This window comes from Vulpes lagopus, chromosome 10 (assembly GCF_018345385.1).
Source record: "Vulpes lagopus strain Blue_001 chromosome 10, ASM1834538v1, whole genome shotgun sequence".
Lineage (NCBI taxonomy): Eukaryota > Metazoa > Chordata > Mammalia > Carnivora > Canidae > Vulpes > Vulpes lagopus.
Genome location: NC_054833.1, coordinates 19859438 through 19886807, shown reverse-complemented (window position 1 = coordinate 19886807; position 27370 = coordinate 19859438). Strand labels below are relative to the sequence as shown.

General features: G+C 42.9%; 1 protein-coding gene across 1 annotated transcript in view; it reads right to left on the bottom strand.

The window, feature by feature from the left end:
• Positions 1 to 11541, bottom strand: part of F13A1 (coagulation factor XIII A chain) — a 159502-nt gene extending 147961 nt beyond the window's left edge. The window contains exons 1-2 of the mRNA XM_041771892.1: positions 11442 to 11541; positions 9308 to 9458 (exon numbers count right to left, since the gene is read on the bottom strand). Of these exons, the coding sequence (XP_041627826.1) occupies positions 9308 to 9440 (133 nt within the window). The 5' untranslated portion in view covers positions 9441 to 9458; positions 11442 to 11541. The remainder of the gene's footprint in view (positions 1 to 9307; positions 9459 to 11441) is intronic.
• Positions 11542 to 27370: the final 15829 nt, after the last annotated feature.

Here is a 27370-nt window from a genome sequence, read left to right as displayed (position 1 = left end):
AGCAACAACAAACCCTTAAAAATACATTCTGATGTCACTTCTACCAGCAGTGCAGTATGATTCAATCCAGACTCCTAGAAGCCAGCCATATGTATGCAAAGGTTTTCTTTTTTGTAGCTCAATTTTAAAGCTTTACATGTATTCATATTAAATTTCATCTTATTGAATTTGGTTAATTGTTCCAAGCTCTTAATATAATATTAGACACTAAACATATATTCAATATATTTAATATTCTCTTCAACTTCCTGTCCTTTAGGAATTTTATGTGTGTTGTTTAATGTTGCCATTCAAGGCATGAATATAAATGTTGATTAGGTCACTGCCTAATAAATACAAGCTAGATAAATGCACAGTGGTGACAGTAAAAAGTGAACAGATAGTTATGACATAGACATATTATGATAAAGCAGTATAGGGTATTGGGTGAAGGAGAGTATCTGGGAAATATAAAGAGCCTGTAACTCAGATTGAGGGAGTGGAATTAAGGGAGCTTTTTGGAGGAAATGAGTTATATAAGCAATGGTTAGAAAGATGAACAAGTTATCCAGGTAGAAAAAAGAGTGGGGGAAGGATGCTTCAGGGAGAGAGGAGTAAAGACTTACGCAAGAGAATGTGTGGTTTACTTAAGAGATTAAAAGATGGTTGGTTGGCTGGAGTGTAGTAGTGGCACCACAAAGGAGGAGTAGGCAGGAGACCGTGTTAAGGAATCTGGATTTTAACTGCATTGGGGATCCCATGAAAAATCTGAAATAGAAACTATATATATTTCAACTGCTTGTGGTGCCAGAATAAGAAAAGGAATGGATGGTGGCAGTGTTGGAGGCACGAAGTTCAGCTAAGAGGCTGCTGTAGCATTCCAGGTGAGGGATGGGGTGTCTAATCTGCCTGTGGGTAATGAATGCACCGGTCCTGGAGCACTGCCAGGATTTGCCTCATCTCATCCCACCTTCACTCCCATGGTAATGTGCCCCTGAAAATGAGTATATTAGTTTTACGCCTTGGCTTCCCAAGCAGCTTTGCCAACGGGAAAAATAAAGCTGGAAGGAGAAATTCAAGTATTTTTTAGTATCTGGGATTCATTTGTTTTCTCCTTATTGCAAATGGAAACTCTTGGCTTTCTAGTTCCATGAACCTGTCCAGTAAACCTGGTTAATGTCTAGTGAGTCTGGCTAAAGTCAGTCTATCCTCAAAGTAGTGTAACACTGTGCTACTTCGGTGGGATGTTGATATGCACTGAAAGAATAAGAGTTCCATGGTTAAATAAGAGTTCCATGGTTAAACCAGTTTGGAAAAGGCTGGATTAACCGAAGTCAGTCAGGATTCTTGCAGGATTTATGGGAGACTTGTATACATGTAGACTGTAAGTCTCCTACAGGTACTATGTTTTCTGAACTTAAATGACCACAGGAACTAATTTTTGTGGACATCAAATGTTTTGCAGAATATGCTCCAGGAGATGCTTCACTATTTATTAATTGTGCAACCTCGGAGAAGTTATTTAATCTCTCATCAGTTTCCCTATCTTTAAAAAGACAATGAAACGCTTGCCTTATTGGGTTAGTGTAAGGATTAGATTTTTAAAAATGTATGTAAAGTGCATTAGCACGGTGTCTGGCACCGAGTAAATTCTCACAAATTATTTTTATTATATTAGCATTGTTATTATTAAGAGAGGAGAATAGCATAGTGGATAAGAGTGTGGATTTTGGAGCCAGACTCCTTGGACTCACATCCCAGCCCTGGAACTTACTATTGCAGTGACTTTAGACAAGTTATACAAACTTCTTGTGTCTCAGTTTTATCTTCTGCAAAATGGTGGTGGTGTTGGGATTAAATGAGATAATGCTGCCTTCCTGGGGCACCTGGTTGGCTCACTCAATTAGGGGTTTGACTTTTGATTTTAGCTCAGGTCATGCTCTGAGGTCATGAGATTGAGTCCCACCTTGGGCTCTACAGTCAGCATGGAGCTTGCCTGAGATTCTCTCTTCCCTCTCCCTCTGACAAGCTCCCACTCCTGCTAGTTCATGCTTGCTCTCTTTCTCTTTAAAATAAAAGAAAGAAAAAGAAAGAAAGAAAATGCTGCATCCCTTGTATTCGGAGAAGACAGGCTTGCTTTTCTTTTCTTACATTTTTACAGGTGGATGAAATAATTTTCTCCTCTTCATTCCCAGAATATGCTTTTCTTTTTTAAATACAAATTTATTATAATTAGGCACTTTGAATTATGTTAATATAGGTAATTTTATCTGTGGGACTATAAGCTCTTTGAGGACAAGACCTCATCATCACTGTACCCAGGACAATGTGAAAAGAAGCCACAGCAAGTATGCCACTTTTCACTTTAAACAAATGTAATGCCTGAATTGGAGCTTGGAGTTGGTTATGCATCATAAGGTGGATATTCTATTTATCATAGGATTAACCATACAAGTCTTTAAATGTCATTTATTAGACAATTTCATTCTTAATGTATATCCGTTTCAAGACTACATATAGCATATTGTATATCGTACAGTGTTGAAGACAATGATCTGGGTTTTTATAACATGAGGCCTCCAGGCCAGCACTTTTATTTCAGACTGGAATAAAAATGCCATGCTTTGATAGTGCATAACTCATATATTGCTTATAACAAAAGGTAAGCAAGAGTACTAATAAATTCTTTTGAATACATAAAACCTAAGCCAAAAAAAATCTATGGTTTCATAGTGAAAACACATATATAATATATTCATATTTGTCAAACAAATATATATTAAATAATATTATTACATATAGCATAATGATAATATATAAAATAAACACAAATTAACATTTACATTAAGAATTTGATTTTTAAAAAGGCATTCAACAATGTTATAATTTTGATAACACTTCTTTCTAAGTATGGAGTTTTTTAAAATGTTATTTTTTTCCTAAGTCATCTTTTCACTCTCCACTGCAATATTTCTCCAACAGGTCAGTGCCTTCAGGAAAAAAGAAAAAATATATATCACGGAAAATTACAGTGGTACCCAATGTGGGGAAAATCTAAGGCAATGATAAGTAAAATTTCCTTGTGTAATCTCTTAAAATAGAAGTCCATATTAAAAGAATTTAAACCAAGGAAAACATTTGAAAAAATAAACTTGAAGGATGCCTGGGTGGTTCAGTCTGACTCTTGATTTCAGCCTAGGTCATGATCTCAGGGTTGTGAGATCAAACCCCATATTGGGCTCTACAGTGTGAAGTCTGCTTGAGGTTCTCCCTCTCTCTCTGTGCCTCCTCCTGCTTGTGCTCTCTCTAAATAAATAAATTCTTAAAACATAAAATAAAATAAGGGGCACCTGGGTGGCTCAGTGGTTGAGCATCTGTCTTTGGCTCAGGTCATGATCCCGGGGTCCTGGGATCGAGTCCCACATTGGGCTCCCTGCAGGGAGCCTGCTTCTCCCTCTGCCTATGTCTCTGCCTCTCTCTTCGTGTCTTTCATGAATAAATGAAATCTTTTAAAAAATAAATAAAATAAAATAAAACCTTGACCAAAAAACAGAAGATTAAAAGCAACACTGAGACTTGAAGAACTAATGTTCTAGACTGTAGTCAAGAGGATAAGACATATGGAAGGGTAACAGGCAGGGTACTTTATCCTTTAGTGGGAGAAAGAAATGATAGCTCCATTGGCCTCTTCTCGTATAATCTGATAACTCTCCAGATTTGCTAGGGGGTAATTACTAAGGAATAAAATGAGGTCTCAAAACCACTGATTAAATATTTCTTTCATTGCTCATGGACAGCCACCCACAGATCCAGCTTTGTATTTGGTGTTTACATATCTAGTAATAACAAGGGCTCTACAGATGTTGGTCATAAAATATGAGCAAGGGTACAAAAATATCACAGTTCTTTCTATTGCCCATTTTGCTTAGTGTTGTACCTCTTCATGCAGTAAACACTCAGTAAATATTTATTAAGTTGGCATATTGATTTCTGCTTTTTTTTTTATTGGATTAACAAGACATAGCTTAGATTGAAAGAGCCTTCTCATCATCCAAGCTCCATCTGACACAAACAGGAAATGAATTTGCTTCTCCCAGTCCAAGCCCAGTTCCTGGCAAAATGGAGCTACTCATTGCGAAGCTACTTTTGGTTTTTTTTTTTTCTTTTTTTTAGGGAGATATTGTAACTGGGAAGTTGGCAACTTGCTCTTTCAAAGTGACAGCTTTCAAAAAGTCTACCTAACACAATTTAGCCTAATTCCAAACACATCAGAAAATGGACTGTTAAAAAAAAAAACTCTCCTCATGAGCCGGCTGCCTCTCTGTCCTCCTACCCTTTCCCTAATATGAAAAAAAGTAGATTATTTTCTCCTTAGGTCGTAAAAATATTCTTCCAAGAATGATTATACCTGTCACAGATGGAATCTTGAAATAAGTTAAATGTTTAGGTTTATATGCTAGGAATTCCCTAGTGAATTGAAATCTCCATGCAATCTTTGGTAATATTATTACCAAACTGTAGGAATAAATACTGTCCATAAGGAAGTAGGTCTGTTTATTGTTGAAACAACAGGATAAAAGTTCTTCTCTCATATTTCTTTTGGATACCCCAAATTTTAAAATATTATTAATTAGATTGATTAAAAACATTCTTAAGCAGTTTGTTGTTTTTTTTTAACTGTTGCTATTCAAATGTCCTGTGCTGTAAAATGTATAAGAAATGCTCGGCTGCTCACAGGAAGCTAGAATAAGAAGCGAGACTGGCATCTTCTTCAGGGATGGAAATCTGCCCTGCCTACTTCTCCTCTCACCAGAAGTATCTCAACAGCCTTAAAATGTATTTCCTTCTCTCCATTTGCTCCTCACCATTGGAATTACCTTCATGAAACATAATTCTGATTATGTCATTTTGCTATTTAGATTCCTTTGCAAATCTTCCTTTATCTGAAAGACGAAAAGTAAGGTCTCAGTGTACTTATTATAACAGGTCCCCGCTTACTTTTCCCAGGCTCATTCCCTCCTTGTCCACATTACTTGATATGTACTGTTCTCTCTGCTAGAAATGCTGTTCTCATGCACTGGAAGACTCCTACTCATCCTCTAGAACTCAACTCAAATGGCCTTTCATCACAAAGCCTTCCTCATCCTTTGATGACATGTGACATGCTAGAATACGAAGCGAGACTGGCATCTTCTTCAGGGATGGAAATCTGCCTTGCCATGTCATTCTTTTCTCTGTTCTTTTACAGTAATTGGCCTAATTTCTGTGACAGTATTTGTAGCACTGAATTGCAATGATATTTCTGTGTCTATTTCATCTATTAGATGGAGAACCGCTTGAGGCCAGGGATTGGCTTGCTCATCTTTGCATCTCCAGAGAGAACTTAGCATAGTCCCTGACACATATGTATAATCGTTAAATGCTTTTACACAAACAGAATGAAAGAATGAATTGGTTTTATACAACATCATTTCTTCATCATATAGTAGATGCCTTTCTAATTCCTTTATTTATTTTTTTAAGATTTTATTTATTCATGAGAGACACACAGAGAGAAGCAGAGGGAGAAGCAGGCTTCACAGGAAGCCCAATGAGGGACTTGATCCCAGAACCCTGGGATCATGCCCTGGGCTGAAGGCAGATGCTCAACCACTGAGCCACCCAGACATCCCTCTAATTCCTTTAAAAACCCTCAATCCAGAAAGGTCTACTCTGCACAAAAGAGAAATTGATAGTTAACTACTTAATTAGTTGATTTGGTTTTTACAGGGAAGGGTGGGAAGGAGGAGATGCTCAGAACGGCAGAGGACTCCATTAGCCTGAAAGACTTGAATGCATTTGATATTTTATTTTATTATTATTTGCATTTGATATTTTAGAGATCCAGACTTGCTTTCCAGTTTGAATTCATCACATTAGATCTGCCAAATAAGGATTATAGTCACCACTGCAATGACCACCTATGGTTAATAATACAGAGTCAAACCGGACCAAGAACATAAGGCTATCTTCCAGAACATTACACATCCTGCTAAAATAACCTTTGAGCCCAGAAAAGCTGTAGAGATAGTTCCAGAAACAATCCCCAAACATGCAGAACAGTCTATTAGGAAGAGATGCAAATCCAGTCATCTGAGGAGATTTTCACATACTTTAGTCGGCTACACCTGAATTCAGAAGTAGGTCCTTAATGTCCTAAAAACATATGAGGATGTCAAACATCACCACTGGCTGGTTGGTCCCATCCCTGGGGTTTCATTGTCACCTCAAATATTTCAATTTTTTAAATATCATGCTGCTGAATGGGAAGAACCTTAAGTGAGTTTATACATTTTAAATTTAGGCTAAAGTTGTTCCTAACCAAATATTCACAAAAGCTTGTGAATTCAGGGTATACACTTGGTGTGTACTATATGACTATATGACTGCCGCAGGACTAAGTGAAAAATCTGCCATTTCCCCCCTTTCCTCCTCTGGCCTCTCTGCCTTCTCAGTCAGTTTGGCAGGAGCAGCTTGCTGAAGGAACACTTTTGGAAAAAGCTTCCACTGAAACAAATGAGGAGAGTTTAACTTAGGGCTTTGAGAGACAAAGCTGTCCTCAGGGGCTTAGGGAGCTCCAAGCCTCTTGGATCCCCCTACGGGTCATTGCATAAACTGCAAGAAGACAGCGGCTTAGACACACGTGACAGCCCTAGCAGGGGATGACTCCGGAGAAATTGATGTATTTTGTGTCAGAAAACCGGCCTTTGGCACAACTAAAGAGAAATGTGAAGTGTAAAGAATAAGTAGGAGATGTTCTTCCTTGATCAGATGGCTCGTATGCCGGTATTTTTCCTCTGTTCTACTCATCTAGGATTTCCTACTATGCTCCCAGGGTAGAGACCCTATCCTCAAGGTGCATAGCACTTAGCTCACTTGTGGGAGACAGATTAAACGGAATGCATGTTTGTGAAACCTGAATCTGCTGTTAATAATTAATATTAAGATTATAATGACTCTAGGCCTGATGAGTCATTCAATTCTCAAGTGATTGACTATTCAATCATTCTACAAATAGTCATTGGACACTCCCATTCCTCCACCAGGGCCATAATAGGTATCCCAGACTGCCACTTGGGCCATGGACACAGATGATTGCCAAGCAAATGATGACTGATTTTTCAAAATAATTCCCCACCCGTGCCTCCAAAAATAAACAGAACATAGTAATCCCAGATTTTTTTTTTAAATCAGTCTACCTACTTAAGTTCTCTGGTAGTTTTGATGTAATAGCCACATTTTGTTCAGATCTCAGATATACAGGCCCTGCAGGCTGTTACATGTTCCCCTTAGAAATAAGAGTTCACTGGAGTGGACTCCTAACCTTGTAGGTAATGACAACTTGCACATTCTGAATCAATGAGCATTTGCTGGTCACATCCTATAGATCAGGGTCTCACAGGCACTAGTCATTTGATAATTATGGCAACTGAGAAGTAGATGTTGCCTCCACTTTCCTGATGGAGAAACTGAGGCTCTCATGGGTGGCAACCTGAGTGACAAATGTGGAACCAGAACCTGGGTCTTCTGAGTCCTGGACCAGGGGGCTCTTTGCTACATCTCACTGCCTCTGTTCACTTTTCTCCTCACTGATCCTATACCCCTTTCTCTTCCCGCCCACTTCTTCCAGCACCTTGGCCCCCATTCCCCAGGGCTCAGAATCTTCTCTGCCAGAAGGGAATTTTGCTAAAAAACAATACAGGGGCACCTGGGTAGCTCAGTTGGTTGAACGTCTGCCTTTGGCTCAGGTCGTGATCCCAGAGTCCTGGGGTCGAGCCCCACATCGGGCTCCCTGCTCAGTGGGGAGCTGGTTTCTCCCTCTCCTGCTGCTCCCTCTGCTTGTGCACACATACTCTCTCTATCTCTCCCTATCTCCCGCTGTGTCAAATAAATAAATAATTTTTAAAAACTGAATACACCAAGGTATAATACCTTGCTTATAATTGCTTGATAATTTGATGTCTGCATGCTTTCCAATTTTATTTGCATTCTTAGGAAGAAAAAAAAAAAAGAAAAACACAAACCCAAGCCTGGCAGTGAAGGAGTGAACATCAACTATTAGCTTTGGTCTCAGTTTCTCAACCTGATAACATGGAGATTTAGATGAGTTGATTAGCAAGGTCTTTTTAATTCAGTTCTGTGGCTCTAATGGGGGAGTTGAAGAAAATGCAGCACCCCACTGGGAGAGATAGCTCAGAACTACAGGTTCACAATTATGTCTGGACCCTTCTACTCAACTGAAGACACCCTTCTGTGAGCTCCCCCCTCCAAGTTTGGGTGGTACCTTAATAAATGGTACTAGATACTAGATATCTCTCTGTTTTCACAATTGGGTAATAACACAATCAAACCTGTTCACAAGGTGCGAGCAGTTCTCTGATTTGCTGGACTTGTTAATAATCAGCATTATTCTTTCCCTTTGCTTTCAACTGCTGGTCTCTTTCTGACGAAGTGGATTAACCACACACCACGGGGTGATCCTGGGCACCTACCCCAGCAAGTGGGTGTTTACCTCCCAGCGAAACTTAGCACACAGCACTCTCAGGAGCAAAAGTGGGCTTGGTGCATGAGGGCTATGACAAAAAGTGCTCCATGCGAAATGCCATTCAGGGACAGGAGTCTGAATGTCCCTGTCGTGGCCCAAGGGAATGGTGTCTGTGTCACCAAAGCCATTGTTGGCACCTGGGCCCCATCACAGCTGACAGGGCTGAGTGGAGGTCAGCTGCTGGCTGCTACTCCCAGAGCAGGTCCCTGGGGATCAGCGCAGGCACAAGCAGGGGAAGCAGCTTGCCTTACCTGCTCACCAGGCTGCACCAGAGAGAAATAGAGGGCTTCCATCTCCATTACTGTCAGAGTCTGGCATCTTCGCCAGCTCTGAAATTCACAGCAATGGAAAGACGAGGGAGGAGGGAGAGGGAAGGAGGCACAAGCCAGACAATCAAAACAGCCACAATATTTTAGAAGTGGAAATTTCTAGCTAGAGAATATTTTTAAAAACAGAACAGGAGCACTGGAAGAGGCATCCACTGAGCCAATGCCCTTGTTTTAGAGAGGAAACAGCTAAGAGGTAGAAAGACAAAGTGACTTCCCTGGGATCACAAAGCTATTAAGTTGCAGAACTGGGACAAGAATCTGGATCTTTGGGCCTTTTACCACTCAAAAGAAGGCTTGGGAGTCTTTTCTAATACCAGACACTGACAGGGGAGCCTCTTTTGTGGGAGCCTAGTGGAGACAAAGGGTGCTGACCCAGCCAGCACCTGCAGTGAGGAGCAGGTGGTGGTGCCTGTACCTTGCAGGTTGACTCCTCGGGGCACCGGCCCCCCCTGCAGCTCCACAGTGGGGAGGTCATCTTCTGCCGCATTGGACGCGTTGCGGGGCAGGGCTCTCCTGCCTCCAAATGCAGGCCCAGAGGTCTCCGACATTCTCAGCTTCACAAGCTCCTTTATGGGGGCAAAAGGGAGACACAGAAAAGGAATGGGAGGCAAGTTACAGTTGAGACAAGGATTCAAAAATAGAGAAACAGACATATCTGTGTGGGATAGCACTGGAGCAACACATTTTGAGTTTCACATAAATAAAACTTGAGAAGTGGCTGTAAGGATTAGTCTAATGATGGAGTATCGTTCCCCAAGGATCTCAGGGAGATTTCTTATTTGTCAAAACATATGGAAAGCAGAAGAAAAGGGGCTTATGGGAAGAAATGGGAAATGTAAAAGATTTTAGAAAGTAGGGTTGTTGGGTTTTTTATTCCCTCATTACCCCTACAGGCAACATCTTTGTAAGGAATGTTTATTGTTGTATGCCTGTACCTATGTCCATTTCTTACAGACCTATGAAGCCCTAAGTCACTTTTAAGAATAAAGTCATCCAACCATGTCCAGATAAATGGCATCCTCCAAAGCATCCATGTTTGCAAGTTAATGCAACCAAGATTTAATGAGGGCCTACTATGTGCCAGGCTGCTATCTGGGCATCTGGGTTACATCAGAGACTAAAACAGAGGATTGTTGACCTAGAGAGCTCCCAGTCCAGTGAGGTTTAGGGTGGAGCACACACTTTCCAGAAGTAAACAGAAAAGGGTGTAAGAGGGTGGCAAGTACTTTGGAGCCAAGACCACACAGAGCAGAAGAAGGCAGATGGAGTCTGGGTGGGTGAAGAGGGTACATTGCAATTTTAAATAAGGCTATAAATAGCCTTTCTTTAAATGTACCTGGTGCTAACTCTGCCTTTGCTCCTAGCCTGCTTCCCCATCCTCTGGAGTTTGTACAGGCAAGGAGCCAGCTCAAACACCACACACCCCACTGTCGGGCCCCAATCAGTACTTGTTGACCAACTGACCAAATAAAGGGAGCCCTTGTTTCTGGCCCAAATGGAGCTTTCATCTTGATCACCTGGATCACCCAGCCATGACTCTTGGTTATTTGGCTCTTTTCAAAAATTGAGCACACCCTCAAAAGATGAAGAGCCTTCACTATAGAGGCAACCAGAGTAGGCTGTTCTAGAAACATGTTGAGCAAAGGCAACATAGCTGGAGACAAATGAACCACTTTCTAAGGTATTTGGTCTGGGAAGGAGACAGCGATGTTTGGAAGTATAAAGTCTGAATAGGTTTCCATAAATACCTGCAGGCATATTTACACAAAGTCTCTAGTGAGCTGAGGGCACAGGGAGAAAGGGTTAATGATGGAGGGAGAGCACGAAGAAACAGTCCTCTGGAGGAAAATAACCAGGGTGGGCTTAGAATCACTGAGGGAGGGGCGAGTTTGGGGGAGAACAGAGTGAAGCAGTAGCCTGTTGGGAGAGAGAACCCAGAGAGCAGAGAGTTGGGGAGCCCCAGTGTTTACCAGGTAAGAGGAGCCTATGCAGGCCTGCTGTGTGAGTGCAAGAGGGCAGAAGCACCCCCTTCTCCACAGGTTTTGGGGTGGGGGTGGGGCAAGTGCTCAAGTTCAGCTCTTGCACTGGAAGGAGGAAAGCTGACACCTAGGGATGGAGAGCCAAGCCAAGCAAGTGTTCTTACCTGGCTCTCTCTCTCTCTCTCTCTCTCTCTCTCTCTAACTTTTTGTCTCAGTCCTCCCCAGTCTGCTCCCCTGGGAGAGCACTCCCAAGTCCCTCATTCCCCTCTTCTGGCCTTCAGGGAAGCTTGGAGGAGTACTTGAGAAGTCCCCTGCTGGGCTGGAGTGGGGCTGGGTAGGAGCAGAGATGGGGACCAGGAAGGGCAGGGGACAAGTGGGGGTGCCTCTGCACCCTGCCCCCTAGACCCCCAGCAGCCACCTGAGGGATCTCTGGACAAGAGATTCAGCCTCTGGACAAGGCTGGTGCAGGGGCACTGGCGCAGAGGGCCCTGGGCTCCTAGCTCCCAGGCAGGTCTGCAGTGAGGCTGGGCAGGAGGCAGGAGGGAGGAGGCAGGAAAGGCAGCTGCTTACCTGTGCTCCCCGCCAGAGGTGCCCTAGTGCAGGCTGGCTCCGTGTGGCTCAGGGGCACTTCCTCAAAAGGACGCAGGAAAAACAAGAAAGTTGGCTCTTAAATAACTTCCTAACAGCCCCAACCTCCTCCCCCCGGTCCCCACAGGGTTTTCTCCTCCCCCTTCTTGACAGCTGGAGCAAACGGAGCAGCTTCTAGGACTTTCTACATTCTTCTTCCATCCTCTGTGTTATTCTGGCCTGAGCCCCTCCTCCCACCGCGCCCCCCTGACTCCCACCCTGCTTCTCCTCCCCATCCCCACCTCCAGTTCTGGGCTCTCTCCAATGCCTTCAGACCTGCCCCCTCCCTTCCCTTCGAGGGCTGGAAGGGTCTTCTCCATGCAGCAAGGTCCCAGCTCTGGGGATTCTGAGATTGGCTGCCTGGCTGAAGGGTGAGTTTGCCCTCTGGCAGACAGGTCACAGACAGCTGTGACTACGCATCAAGCATCAAGCAAGAGCAACGTGTCCTTCTTGTGCAAATAAGGCTGAGAGGCATGGTCTGCCTTCTTGAAACATCCATGGGAGCCTCAGCCACCACCTAAATGCAAGACTTCCCACAGGAGGGGAGGCCCAGCCCTGGGGAAGATGAGTAAATAACTTTGAGTGTCACAAAAATTAGAAAATAACACTTTGTTTTTTTTCTGAAAACCATTTTGATTTATCTTCAAATGACTGAAGAAATAGAAAAGAAATATATATTTTCTGAGTCTCTGTATCTCTAAATACTTCCATTTTCAGACATGACTATTTTTAACCTTCTTTACTGTCTTCAAATTTCTGACCTTGCCCCTTGATCTAATTTCATAGAGAGAGAGAGAGAGAAAAAAAAAAGACGCCATTGGTTAGCAATTCTCTAAATTTTTTGCTACCAATCTATGAACTTGACTGCAAACTTACTCATCTTTCCCCTCTTTCTTTCTCTTACCAAAGTGGGAAAGGATTCCAGCCACCCCCTTGTCCTTGACCAAGAGCACAGGGCTCTGTCTTTTTGCCTGTGATCCATGTAACCTGCTTCTCCAGGGCCTTGCCCTCCTGCATATCCATTCTTTTTCCTCTATCTTCAAGCTCCCACACTGGCAGCTGCTTCCTACCAATGTTGACACAACTTCAAGGCAAGTCTCTTCAAGGCTTGTTAAAACCTTCCCTTGGCCTACATGCCCCCAGCTATCCCTTGCCACTCTCCTCTTCATTGCAAGCTTCTGCTGTCTGGAATCTGCCCCCATGGCTCTATTAAAACTAGCTCAAGGTCACCAATGGTCTATTCTAAATCCAAAGGACAAGATTTTGTTCTCATTTACTCAACCTTTGGAGACATTGGACTTGCCCACTCAGGTTTTTCCCCCTGGATTCTGGGCATTACACCCTTGAGGGTTTCCTCCAGTGCTGCCCCTTTGGATAAGCTCATCATTCCCATCGTTCTCATTTCCCATCTGTATCCTGACACATCCCAAATCTAGGTCTTTAGCCATGATCTTTTCTAGAACCTCAGATTCCCCAATTTAACTTCCTCCCAACCATCTTCACTTGGCATGTCCCAGTGATAACTCACACTCATCATGTCTAAAATGAGATGTGTAATTTCCCCTGAGAACCTGGTCCATCTCAGAAGCTCCCTGTCTCAGTGAATGCCACCACCCTGCATTCTGTTGCTAAGCCAGACATGTGGTGTTGTTCTCAACACTTCCTTCTTTCCACCTCCCCCATCCCCAAATCCAATCCCTCAACAAATACTTTCTATTCTTCCTCTTAAAAATCTCTTGAATCTACCCATCCACTCCCACTCCCACTGTGGAGGCTCAGACCACCACATCATCCTCTGTTGTCAAAATCCCCAGAACCACCTACCCCTTCCAATCTTATTCCTCCAATCCATTCTCCACACTGCAGTGAGACAGAGCTTTGAGGGGCTCAAATCTGAAATCAAATTCATTACACAAGCTCTTTTATCACCACTTTCCTTTGCTCTTAAGATAAATCCCAAATCTCAGTTGACTGGGTCTCTGCAATGCCAGTCCTACTTTGCCCTCCAACCCCATTTCTTTTGCTCTCTGTGGCGTGCTGGCCAGGACCCCCACTCTACTCACCTCCTGGCTCACTCCTGCACTATGCTCAAGCCCCAGGGATTTCACTGCTTTGTACCACTTGTATTGCTGCCAGAAACATATTCTTCTCCTTTCACTCTTCTTACCATAAGACTATTTCTTCTTGACTCTCCAGATCTCAGCCTAAACTGCACAAATGCCCTGGGGGGAGCTGGCCTTGTCCTGGTGCTCCTCATACAATGCAGCCACTGTTTCCTTGTCTGTACTCCCACTAGACTGTATGAGGGTAGAGACTCCAACTGGAGTTCCCCTGGGAGAGTCTGCTGACCATTCAATTACTCAAAGTCCATCCTTTTCACATTCTTTGCTGAGTGCCAGAGGGAAATCATTCTACTCTCTTGGTTCTCCTGGCAAAAATAAAATCTGAGTCCTCATGATTCTTAGAGACTCCCTTGTCCATATGGGTCTGGGGAAAAGCAGGGCAGCTCTGCACTCTCCAGTTTAGGTGGCACAGCTGCCAGCCTCCCTAAGATTCCTGGCCATGTTGTGCATTCAGGACAGGCTTGTCATCCTCACACCTACCACCTCAGTGTCACTTTTAGCCTGAGACTCCCTAATCGTTGTGTAGCTATGCACATGTATTGTTTAGTTCTCTAACCTCTCCAAACCACTGACCCAGAAGCATTACAAACATAATGGCTTTCCTTGTGCCTAACAATTAGTGTCAATAAGAGAATGTTTGAGGGCACCAAGCCCTAGCATGTGGCTGACGCCCAGCCATGTTACAGAGCCTCTTCTCCTCACTGATGCTTAGAAATCAGAATTAAGTTTTCGGGCCAGATGAGGAAACTTGAGCTATGCCAGAAAAATGTGACTGCTGCAGAAACAGCTGGATGAATAGACTCTGAACTCTGTGGGGTCTTTTGTTTCTGAATGTTTCTTGCCTGGCATGGAGGTGACACAGTATAGGTATTTAAGGAATACCTTAATACTGCATGTGGGGTCCAGCTGAGAAAACAAAAACCACATTAGGTATTTTTTAAAGGGGGAATTGAACACACGGGATTGGTTACACAGGTGATAGAAGAGACCAGAAGCCAAAGAGGGGAAAGCAAGTCAACTCAACATTTAGCAACAGCAAAGAGGAGTGGTAGTATCATAACACAAGGGTTGGGATCATGTGGCAGGGACTAGACCTTATTGAGATTTGGTCATCACCAGAAACACTGTTAATCTGAGATCAGCATGGAGGGAAGAATGACACTTCATCTCTTCCTCCACTTCCCACTCTCCCTCCATTGTCTCTCATTTGCTCAGTTTAGTGAAAATCAGTTGATAGAGGAGTCAGGGCAACATAGTCCACAAAGCTGGCACCACTACACCTGTGTCGAGAGGGGGCCCCAAGATCATCCCTGGGTTTGATGATTCACCAGGCCATCATCCTCACAGCTGTGATTTATTACAGTGAGGAGATAAAAATAAAAATCCACAAAGGAAAAGGTGCATGGAGTGAAGTCCAAAGAAAGCCAGGAGCAAACTTCCAAGAGTCCCTTCCCAGTGGAGTCAGACACATGCTTACATCCCCAGCTACGAATGTGACAACACATGTGAAATGTTGTCTACCAGAGAAGCTCATTAGAGACCCGGTGCCCAGGGTTGTTATTGGAGGCTGGTTGCACAGGCACTCTGCTGAGCATGTACCAAATTCCAGACTTGAAGAAGGAAAGCAGGTGCTCAGCATAAACCTCATTGTACAAACAGTGCAGGCACAGAGAGTCATGCTTGTTGGTTAGGGAATAGTGGAACTCCTGAAGTCCAAGTTCCCAGATGCCAGCTAAGGTCCATCCATGCAGAGAAGCCTTTCTAAGGAGAGCAGTGTCAGGTCTGCTGTGTTGACTCCTTTCTCCATACCTTCCTAGTTTGTCACTCCTCTAGCCCCCACCCACACTCAAAACAGAGTAAAGCAAGGACAAAGTGAGGAGTAGATCTCAGGGCAAAGAGCTCCAGTGAGGCCAGTCCCTCACTTTCCCTTCCAGACATTGCTGTTGAGGCCATAGCAATGGCCTGGAGCAAGGAGAAACTCCAAGGGGTAGGTCCCCCTGCCCCCATACACACTTTCCCTGGCCTCACTGGCTCAGGATGGGACCTCTGAAGAGGCGTGCATTCTATAGGCATGCATAAGCCCTGGCATACTTTCTCACTTTCCTATAACTGAAGGGACCATGATCCCAATGTCCTGTTGATTGAAACAGAGCTGTAATCAACCTCTCATTGCCTACTCAAGGGCCAGGGCAAGAATGTCTACACTCGTCACTTAGGGATCCTGACTGCCATTAGAAATATGTAGCAAACCTTTCGGAACTATAGATGAACAGAAGGTACATGGGAAGAAGGATTCCAAGTTATCTTACTTTGATTGGTTCCGTCTGAGTTTTCATTTCTGGGGTATGGACACTCTTCTCTCTACATAAACTACCATGCCTCTCTTACTTGGCAATACCCACAAGCAGACTGTATTTGCTCAGGGGATGACTTTTCCAGCAAACTCTATTTGATTTACATGCAAAACATCACGTCTAAAAACAAACAAACAAACAAACAAACAAATACGTCTGGACCCTGCTGGGTATTTTTCCAGTAGAAACAGGACCTGGGTTTTGTTGGTTATAGATGTAGTTGCACAGAGAATGGATATAAATAACAACTGGCCTCCTACAAAGATGTCAAACCCTCCAACATAAAAGATCAAAGTCCATCTCATGGGGAAGCCTTTCTCCTCCAGTGACCTTGAGCCTTAGGAATTGGGGGGGAACTTTCCACTCCAGAAGAGGTGGGGCTGGGGAGGGAGGCTGGGCAGAAAGTTTATAATCATGTTCCAGTCAGTGGAGTGAGCAGTCGGTAAAGGAGAGTGGCCCTCTTCATCCATTCACGTCTTATTGAAGCCTCAGGGGAGTCTTTATGAAGTCTGACAATGACATTTAAAGCCACAAGAAGGAATTTATAAAACACCATCACAGATGCCTCTGCAACAGGGCTTGGGTTCTGAGAAAGGACTGTTCCTCCAACCGCTCTTTTCCCTCTTCTTTTAGGAGAGATGTAAATCCACACTAGTGACAGTTCCAGATGGCAGATGCTTCTCGTTGCTTCGGTTCCCCTAGGCATGACCCTCCCTTGCCAGCGTTCTGCTATCATCCTTAATCTACCTTCCCAGGAACAGCAGATTGCTGGGCTCGATCTCCTCATGGCAGGATCCTCCAGAAGGACAAATGGAGGAATGCAAAAACTAACTAATGCACTTGTGAGCTTACAGTGAATATCTCTGTCTTTATTTTTATTGTTATTTTTAATTTTGGTAAAATATACATAACATAGAATTTACTATCTTAACCATTCTTAAGTGTGCAGTTCAATAGTGTTCATTATATTGACAGTGTTGTACAACCAACCTTCAGAATTTCTAATTTCTTCATCTTGCAAAACTGAAACTCTATACCTATTAAATAATTGTGTGTGTGTGTCTGTGTGTGTGTAAGGATATTTGTGAGTGTGTGTCTGGTATGTGTCTGAGGTATGTATATAAGGGTATTATTGGGTGTGTGCCTGTATGTGAGTGTATTGACTTTGTGAGTTCATGTGTCTGACTGTATTTGTGAGAGTTTATCCATTTGTGTGTGTGTGCAGGGACAGGGAGGAATAGCTGAAGGGATGGCTCAGCTATGTGGACTCTTGGAGGTGGGTTTAGTTTCAGGAAGCACTCTCCATTGGCTTCCTAGTGTCTCCTGAGTTCTGGCTAGATTTAAGAAGACTCCAAGACATTTTTACCTTTTAAAAGACTCCAAGACATTTTTACATTTTATAAAATATGACAAAAGTTACCTAGAACTAAATCTCTTACAGATGAAGGCTTTCAAACTTGAAGGGAGATTTTATAAAATGCTGATTAATTAGAGACATCCAAAGTCGGGGAGAGATGCCCTTACGAAGCTATGACCAGCCTCACCAGCATATAGCATGGACACATGGCAAGACCTGCTTGGTTTTTGGGATTCCTTTCCTTACTCTGGTGGTGCCCAGACTTTACTGACCACAGAAGCAAAGCAAGAGATGGCACATCCACCTATCCTGCTTACCTCGCCTTTTAGGAGGAAAAGCATTCAGTGACAACAAAGTATTATGAAAAAAAATAGCAATTAAAATGGAAACATAACAGTGCACATGAACAAAATGACCAGCAGAAGTGAAACCCAATAGTAATTCCACAAATTTGTTGCAAATATATTGATTAAAAGAATAATAGCAATGGAAAACCACCAGCAGCCCAGGGATAATGGGGAGGCACTACAAACAACACTTGCTGCATTAAAATCACTAGAGCATCAACTAGCTGTGTGTGCACGTGTGCATGCTTGTGTGCTGAAGTTCAGCAGGAATCTCGCAAGTGTCCCCAAGTGTAATATGGCAGCTGGAACTAGAATCAAGGCTTCCTCCCCTGCTATACTTATGACCTTGGGCAAATTACTTCCTTAATATATCTGTACCTCAGTTTCCTTACCTGTAGACTATAATCATAATAGTGTTTGCCTTATGGGTTATGAAGGTCAAAGAAGAGGGTACATGTAAAAACACTGTGCAGCCCCTGGCATGCAGCCAACACATTACCAATGGTGGCAGATACGACCTGAGCAAACCCGTCCCATCCATGCTATTTTAACTTTTTTAAAAAATATTTTATTTATTTATTCATGAGAGTCAGAGGAAAAGGCAGAGACATAGGCAGAGAGAAGCAGGCTCCCTGTGGGGAGCCTGATGTGGGACTCCATCCCAGGACCCCAGGATCACTACCTGAGCTGAAATCAGACGCTCAACCACTGAGCCACCCGAGTGCCCCGAATATTTTAGTTTTTCCAAATAATTGATATCATCTATACTTTCTCATTATCAGGGAAGTGACTACTTAACCAAATTTCAGATATTTGAGAAAAAGGCCATAATAAGCGTTTATCGAAGCAATTTTCAGTCCAGATGTTCTTCAGGAGTTTCAGGAGACTGATAATTGGCAGGTTGCCATTGTGCATGCAAGAATACAAGTGAGTCTATTTCTAACTGAAATAAATGAAAAATCTTCCAACACAAGGAAGCTGTCAGGGGAGGGCATGTTTGTTACATAGCAATAGATAACTGAGACATTTTATTCCCACAAGTATTTATATAACACGTAGTGTTGGTGGACTACGTGATAAATGAGAAAAGGATTTTGGATCGAGCACACCAAGTGAATAGACTAGCTTTGGTGTGGTCCCCAACTCTCTTTGGAAGCTGGCATCCAAGTTGGTATAGAGACAGATCCGCCTGGCCATCTCATCAAACTCTTCTAATAGGGCCTGTGGTTGCCAGCCCACAGGGGCACCCCAGTCAATGGCAGTCACTATGCCCACAGCTCTACTGTTCCCTGTGGTGGTAACACATCTTCTTGCTGATGAGATAAAGCATGAGAACTAAGCAAGCAAGACTCTTCTGAAGGGGAGCAAAAACAGGATAAACACTGAAATTTGGAAATTGGAAGAGGACCTTCAAGTAAAGACAGGCTGCAAGTGGAGAAGACGTGATGTTCTGCAGGGTCTTCCCCGCAGCAGAACTTCTGGATAATGATTAATGAATTTCCAAAGCAGGCCAAAGGCTATTGCATAATCATATATGTGGGTGCCAAGAGACAGCCAAAGAAGGGGACAAGTTCTCTTTTCTTTGGTGCTCACTCGGCAACTTCTGTAGGGAGGCTTGCAGCGGGGCGTGGAGTCCTTCCTTCAAATGTGTTTCTTGTTAGTGCATTTCTGCGATCACAGTGGTAAGATAAATTGTGAAATTAGCATCTGAAATATTAGCTGTACTGTATGGATGTATATCATGATCCACCAAAAATATTTTCCACAAGTTATTTTTTTTGTTTTTATCCACAACTTATTTTTAACTTAAATAAAAACAGTTTGTATCTATATATCTCTATCTCTCTATCATCTATCTACACATTTATGCAGTTCCACTACCATGTGGAGGGATCATTTGGAGAGGCCACATGGAGAGGTAGAGGCTCTGAGATGATGTGGATAAGAAAGAAGAACCTAGCTGTCCCAGTGTCCTAACAGGTCAGCCTTAACCTGTCCCTGACACTTCACCACTTGCATGAGTGAGCCATCTTGAGAATGCATCCTCTGGCCCCAGGCAAGCCATTCTAGCTGATGCCACATGGAACAGAGACAAGCTACTCTGTTGAGCTCTGCCAAAATCATAAAATTCTGAGCAATTAAATAAAGTGGCTGTTATTTCCACTAAGATTTGGGATGGTTGTTCGTTACAAAGCAATAGATAACTGCAACACGTTAGTCCAACAAGCATTTATCTAACATCTTCTATTAGTGGACTGTGTGATGAATAAGAAATGTCACCTTTAAGGCATACAGTCCAGACAGGGGAAGTATATTAAAAGCTAGTCTTTTGGAATTTAGTCAACAAGACTGTTTCAATAATTTCATAGACTTCCAAATTTCATAGACTTTCTTTTTCACTCCCATGACAAATGTCTTTCATGTGAACCTAATCTGCATTATACAATATATTCAAAATATGTGTTGATTAATTAATGAATTAACGTTAGTAGACTATCTGATCGATGAAAGCAATATGGGTTGCTGACAAAAAAATGGGAAGTAAGGGCTTTTGGTAAATTATGTATGAAGAGCTGGTTTTACTTTGTTTCTTGCCTTGAACAGTCAGCCACTCATTTAAAGTTGAGTTTCCAAATCAGAGGGCCACATAAAAGGAAGCTCCAAATAGCTGCAAGGGTAAATAATGATTTGTGTTTCCTAAATTGCTTCACTCATACATAGTAGTCCTTAGGTAAATAATATGTGCCCATTCCCTTCCCCAAAATGCTAACCAACTGCCCATTTACATTCTAACCCACAGGGTTTCTTCCCATCCCCCCTCTCCCACTTTCTTTGGACCACTTATCCCATGGTTTTTATGTCCATCAGATCAAACTTGTTTTAATCATGAAGAGAGTACTGAGGGCAGCACAGGGGAGTCCTATACCTCCAGACCTGGGAACCCATTTTGCATACTTTGGCAAAAACTGCCAGTCCCTAATCTGAGGATATATAAATCTGAGGGCACCATATAGCTTCTGGAGGTCGAGTTTGGAAATATCAGCACAGATGCTTGGTATCCACGAATGGTGATAAATCTGGTGATTTATGATAAATCTGGTGATAAATGGTGATAAATACCCTGACCCACTTTTGCCAACTTCGTCCCTCCTCGCCTGCATTGCTTTCAACCATATAAACTTGGAAACTTCAGGCAACATCTCATTTTGAGAGGGAGATGGTGCTACAGGAAAAGAAAAAGTATGTCATAAATGAACACAATCAAGCTAATTAAATCAACTTGAGACTAACGTGGCATGATTTCTTTCAAGTCTTTTGTCCCGTGAGGGTATTAATTTACATAGTTTTCCATGGTACTAAGATCTCTATATGTGTCTATATATATGCATATATGTAATTTATTATTACTGTACATATTTTAATTCCCATATGGATATAATCTTTTTATTATGTAGGAATTCTATGATATATGTGCATTTATTTGCATACATAAGCATATATGTTTATACATACATAAAGCATGTATTATACATATGTGTATATATATATTTATATTTATGTATGGGGATAATGGTGTCATAGCATTGAACAGCCTAGAGTAAGATACAGAAATTTGAAATTATTTTGATTTTTAACATTTGCCTGCAAATTTTTTTTTAAGATTTATTTATTTTAGAGAGAGAGGGTGGCAGAGGGGCAGAAAGAGTGGGAGAGAGAATCTCAAGCAGACTCCACACTGAGCTAGGGGCCCAACACGTTGCTCCATCTCTCCACCCTGAGATCATGACCTGAGCTGAAACCAAGAGTCAGACACTCAACCAACTGTACCACCCAGGCATCCTGCCCTCAAAATGTCTTCAACTAAAAAGGCAATTGTATCTTCTGTTACTCTTTAAAATGGGATTGATTATAAAAAACACAGTTGTAGATTTATTGGCAATATTAATACCTTCTAGTTGCTAGTAACTTATACCATACAAAGCACTTTCACGACTGCTATTTAAGTCTCAAAACAACCCTCTGCAATACCTCTGAACACAAATAAAGAAACTGAGGCTTGACAAGTTGAAGGGATGTGTTCATAATCACAGAGCTGGTAAGTTATACATCTGGGACTTGAATGAAATTTTTTGTTTTTATTTTTGTTTTAAGTCAAATTCAATGTCTAAGCTAAAATACACTTCTGTCAAGCCACTCTCTCTCTGTTAGTCAAAATTTCCCTTTAGATCTACATGTTCCAAGGTCCCTGTGGAGTTGGACTCCTGCTTCTCCTCGAAGACCATTGATTGCAGCTATCCAAATCTATCCTCTGAGTGGTGACATAGGCAAGAAGGCACCTTCCAACAGTTTTAAAGTAGAATGAACAGGAGACAATAGAGTGAGGCAGCTAGCCTATACCTGGTGGACACCATGCCTTCTGTGGGGTGCCTCTGAGACCCAGCAGGGGCTGGCTTGGGTCCCCTCAACCCTGAATGCAAAGCCCAGAGTTCATTGATAACTGAAACTCTGTGCCTCTTGAGGAACACTTCCTGTAAGAATGCAGAAGTGGGATGCTTACCTGAAGGAAGTGCTCCACTAGGAAGACTGGCAAAAATGAAACCAAATCAGGTCTGCACCGAGGTGGGCCCCAGTACTGACCTTTCACCAACTTTCTCTCTCATTATGCTCACAACCATGCCCAGAGGTGGAGATTTAACACAGTAATAACGAGCCATGTGACGCAAAGAAACATGACTTTTAGGTGCACAGGTATCAAGAAATCTCTACCTCTACATGCTTAAACATCACTTCTTTTCTACTTCAGTCCCTTTAAAAACTTTCCCAACCTTTGTTCTGGGAGCCAGCCAGAAGGACCATTGCTCTGTGATGTCTCCCTTGTGCTTGAGCATAAGCCCCAAAAGAGCCTCACCGGAACTCCCATTTGGTCTCTAGTCAATTTCTACCACGTAGAATGCTTAGGAACCTGAGCTGGTCACACCTTTACCCACCCTTGTCAGTCAACAGACTACAATAAACTATAGGTTTTTTGGACATCTGTCTGGGCCAGGGATATTGCCAGTTACTGTAGGGGATTCAGCATCGAGCAAGAGATGAGCTGTTTCCTCAAGGGCCTGTGGTCAGCTCCTATACGCGATGATGAAGGAAAAGAGCAACATGTATCATCCATCCTGGACACTTCAACCCTGATACTCCACCCTCGAGAGCTCTTTCCCGTTGCTCAGCCTTATGGAATTGTGTTCATTGTATTCTGGACCACCTTGGTTCCTCAGAACAGGTTAGAACCACTGAGTACAACCGTTATGATCCTCACTCTGACCCCCTCTACTTCTTCTCTAAGCTAATGATGCCTTCTAGCACAGGCAGGAAAATGACAGATCTTTCCAGTCTAACAAATGATAGTGGAAAATGCTTCTGTGGCTGAGACTTGGCGATCAAAGTGTATTGCACGTGTTCATCAGCTGCAGTTCAGATGGTTTCTATTTTACTCTGCATTAATTTTTTATGAAATCTCTCTTGGACCCAGGGGACCCCTAATTGGCTTTTAGTTCTTTATTCTGTGCATCGTGTCTAATTGCCGAGATGGTTTCATGATAAGACTCACATTTTAAGGTGGCTTTATGTATTTACCAGGCTTTCCATCTGCAGGCAAGTTCACATCACTGTGTGGAATGTTAATCACGTTTTTCTTTTGGCGGCAGGAATTTGGAGGAATTATTGGGCTATTTATGTATTTCCCTTTTATTATCATTTTTTTCCCACCAGTGCCATTATGTACAGAGCATTGCCAACAGCAAACCTCAGATTCTATCTTCTAATTTCAGTTTGATTTTTTTAAAGATGTTATTTATTTCTTTGAGAGAGAGAGAGAGAGAGAGTGAGCATGATTTGGGGGACGGGCAGAGGAAGAGGGAGAAGCAGGCTCCCCACTGCACAGAGAGCCTAACGCAGGGCTCCATCCGAGGAGCCCGGGATCCTGACCTAAGCCAAAAGCAGATGCTTAACTGACTGAGCCACCCAGGTGCCCCTTTAGTTTAATTTTTAAGAAGAATATAAAATCTGTGCAGTAGAAGCAAGGACTGTTTCAGAGGAAGCTTGCTCTTCATAGGAAGCATAGTCATGTGGTTAGGTGTGTATGATATGAGGCCGGTGGGGCCTGAAGGGTGTCTTCACTCCCCTTCGGAGCAGCAGTCCTGATTTTGTATTAGATTGTCTCTGGATCCTTTAGTGCAGCCAGCTAATGGCTCTCACAGGCCATTCCTTGGCCCTCTTGGCCCTCCATTATGAAAAGACCTCACGGATTATTTAGAAAACACTGTCCTATATAAGTGGGAATATAAGGGAAGGGAGAAGAAATGTGTGGGAAATATCAGGAAGGGAGACAGAACGTAAAGACTCCTAACTCTGGGAAACGAACTAGGGGTGGTGGAAGGGGAGGAGGGCGGGGGATGGGGGAGAATGGGTGACGGGCACTGAGGGGGGCACTTGACGGGATGAGCACTGGGTGTTTTTCTGTATGTTGGTAAATTGAACACCAATAAAAATTAATTTATTAAAAAAAAAAGTGAGAAGAGAGTCCTGGAGAGTTGGTGGTTGTCAGATCTCCATGCAAGGCCAAGACTACAATCTCTTTCTCTAATCTCAAATGTTCTTTTTCTTTTTTTTTTTTTTTTATAAGATTCTTTTTTTTTTTTAATTTTTATTTATTTATGATAGTCACAGAGAGAGAGAGAGAGAGGCAGAGACACAGGCAGAGGGAGAAGCAGGCTCCATGCACCGGGAGCCCGACGTGGGATTCGATCCCGAGTCTTCAGGATCGCGCCCTGAGCCAAAGGCAGGCGCCAAACCGCTGCGCCACCCAGGGATCCCTCAAATGTTCTTTTTCTTACCAACTTCATGTGTTTTTTGAAAAATAATGAGAAAAAAAAAAAAAAGCAGTCATCTAGCCTTACTTCCATATAAGGAAGCTAATAGAGGTACGCAGGATCTGCCTTCTGCAGCCAATTTTCTTCTAATAGTGATTGTAGCTACACACCCTGGCCAACTGCATGCGAGATTCTCCTGAAATGTAATTTCACATCCTCAACTTTTCCAACTGGTTTCAACTTTTTACAAAGCTTAGATTTTGCATTAGGAGTTATGTCTGGGGAGAAAGAAAAAGATTTTGGTTTTGGCAGTTTTGCCCTGATGGCACTATTTCCAATTTTCTGACTGCTTCACGTGGAGAGGGTACCTTGGATTTGTGCGGGAGAGATCTCCCGTCTTGTGTGCTGCAGCTCGAAGCTCCTGAGACTTCATTCACTGAGTGTCTGGCTTTTGATCTGGCCCCTGGTTTGAAACTGCACTCTCCATGGTCATTAGCCTTCTTTCTTCTGCAAAACTTCCCATCTAAGAGGAAGCTTTGGCACCACTATTAAGTCTGAATTTGCTAGTATTTAACTCACTCATCACAGACCATAAAAACCTCTGCTCCTTGAAGTCTCTCAAGTGTGTGAAAGCCGAATGCGTGGGGAGGAGCTGCCTTTTAATGTGTGTTTTGCCCTGTGTTCTCTGGGCAAAGAGGTATTGTTCAGCGGCATTTGTTCAGTCCTTGAAGACGGAAGGCAGTGCTTCTATTATAAGCCTTGGTTCATTCAAAGGGAAGCAATCAATTCAATTCTGCAAGTATTCTTTGAACACTTCCAATGGCCTAAGAAGAGTGCCATAGGCTATAGGGCATTGTCTCTCAAGCACTGGTGTACATGTGAATCACCTGGAGAGCTCCGGATTAGATAGGTCTAGGGCAGGCTCCAATTCTTTCACGTTTATGAAAAGTGCCAAGTGATGCTGATGTGGTCTGTGGACCCTACTTTGAAGAGCCCTGCTATGAGAGACCCCTTAATGAATTTTCAGGGCTTTACGGGAAGACAGCCAAACATTCAAATTAGATCACGAGACAACACAAAATGCAGAACCAAATAAATCCAAGTTCCCAAATGTGCACCAGAGAGAGGGGAATGCCAAATGCTTTCAGGAGGTGATGGGAAGACTATGGACCAAACACATCAGACTAGTTAGTTGCTGCTAGTCTGCAGTAGAAGTTTGGAGGTAGCAGGGTTTTGAAGGAAGGGCATCATGTGGATGGGTGGGGAGGAGGGAAAGGCTCTCTGAGAGAGGAAAATAAGAGGAATTTAAAGGCTCCTGGATGGTCGAGTCGGTTGAGCATCTGACTCTTGGTTTAGACTCAGGTCATGATCTCATGGGTTGTAAGACAGAGCCCCATGTCAGGCTCCTGGCTCAGCAAGGAGTCTGCTTGAAGATTCTCTCCCTCTGTCTCTCTTCCCTTCTCTCAAATAAATAAATAATTTTTAAAGCTGATTTAATGATAATAAGGTGATTATTTAATGGGGAGTCTGCATTGAGAGCTGATGAGATTAGTTTTGTAGAGTACATAGTGTTAAAACGAAGACCACAAACCCAAAATGGCACCACGTAGGATAAAAGCCCAAGTCAGTAAACCAAGACTTAGTACGTAACCTGACTGCAGTTTCACCCTCACCGTTCCCCACTTCCCCTGAAATGGAAACTTTAACCTTCTGACATGGGAATTTTCTGGTCAACATAGGAAATTTACTGATAGACCCTTTCCTTCTCCTTAGGAGGGAGACATTGCCTAAAACAATGAACTATTTGCTAACAATTTCCTTTTTTCCGCTCCTCTCTACCTATAAAAACTTTCCTTTTCTGAAGCTCTATGGTGATCCCCTGGGATGCTGCTGGATTCATGAATTGGTTAATAAGGCCAACTAGACCTTTAAATTTTACTTGGTTGAATTTTTGTTATTTCACAGATTTGGTGACGGCACTGGGATCCAAAGTGAACTTCTAGCAGCATTCAGGGACAACGAGAAACACAGGCATGGTACCCATGAACCCTTTCAGTTTACTGTCTCTCTTGACATTTCTGAGGGCTGTGGCTGAGTTCCTCTAGGCTCTGAGCTCTGTTCTTTTTGCATTTGAGCTCCCACTATAATTGGCTTTTCTTGATAGGGCAGTTCAGTTGAGCTGGTAGACAGTTATATCCGGAGCCCAATGGAGCTGGCATGTATGCCCAGAGTCCACTTGAACTGGAGTTTTGTCCAAAGCCCAGTTGTGCTTATAGATGGGTCTACCCAGAGCCAAGCTCCTAGCCTTTCAGACCACAATTCCCCAGGTGGAAAACCTCAGCAAGTATCCACGGGAATTGGTGGTGGTGTGTGCAGACCCTTCCTGTGGCCAGTGTGCAGTAACATCGCTTGGTTACTGCTGATATGTGAAAGTGTACATGTCTGTTTGCCTTGTTTTGTGCAGATAAAGACTATTGCTGCAGGGATCTCAGAAGCCAAAAAGCCACAAAAAATGGTGGCCATGGGTAGAGCATTTAGAGTGCTGTTAGAGTGCTTACTACCTCAAGTGCCAAGATTAGATTGACACTTGGTCACTACCAACCTCAAGAAAACTTTCATGCAATGAAGTTCACTATAAAACATGTCCCCCCACCATGTGACATGTCCCTTTTAGGCATTGGTTCACCTCTTAGAAACTCAAAGGCTTAGGTAATGGGATCCTTAAACTCTAGAGTAAAGCATGCCATCTTATTGCATACCGGCTTATTTTATGTCTAAGGAATATAGAGTCCTAGAAGTTACACATTTCTAGCAAAAACAGCAAAATC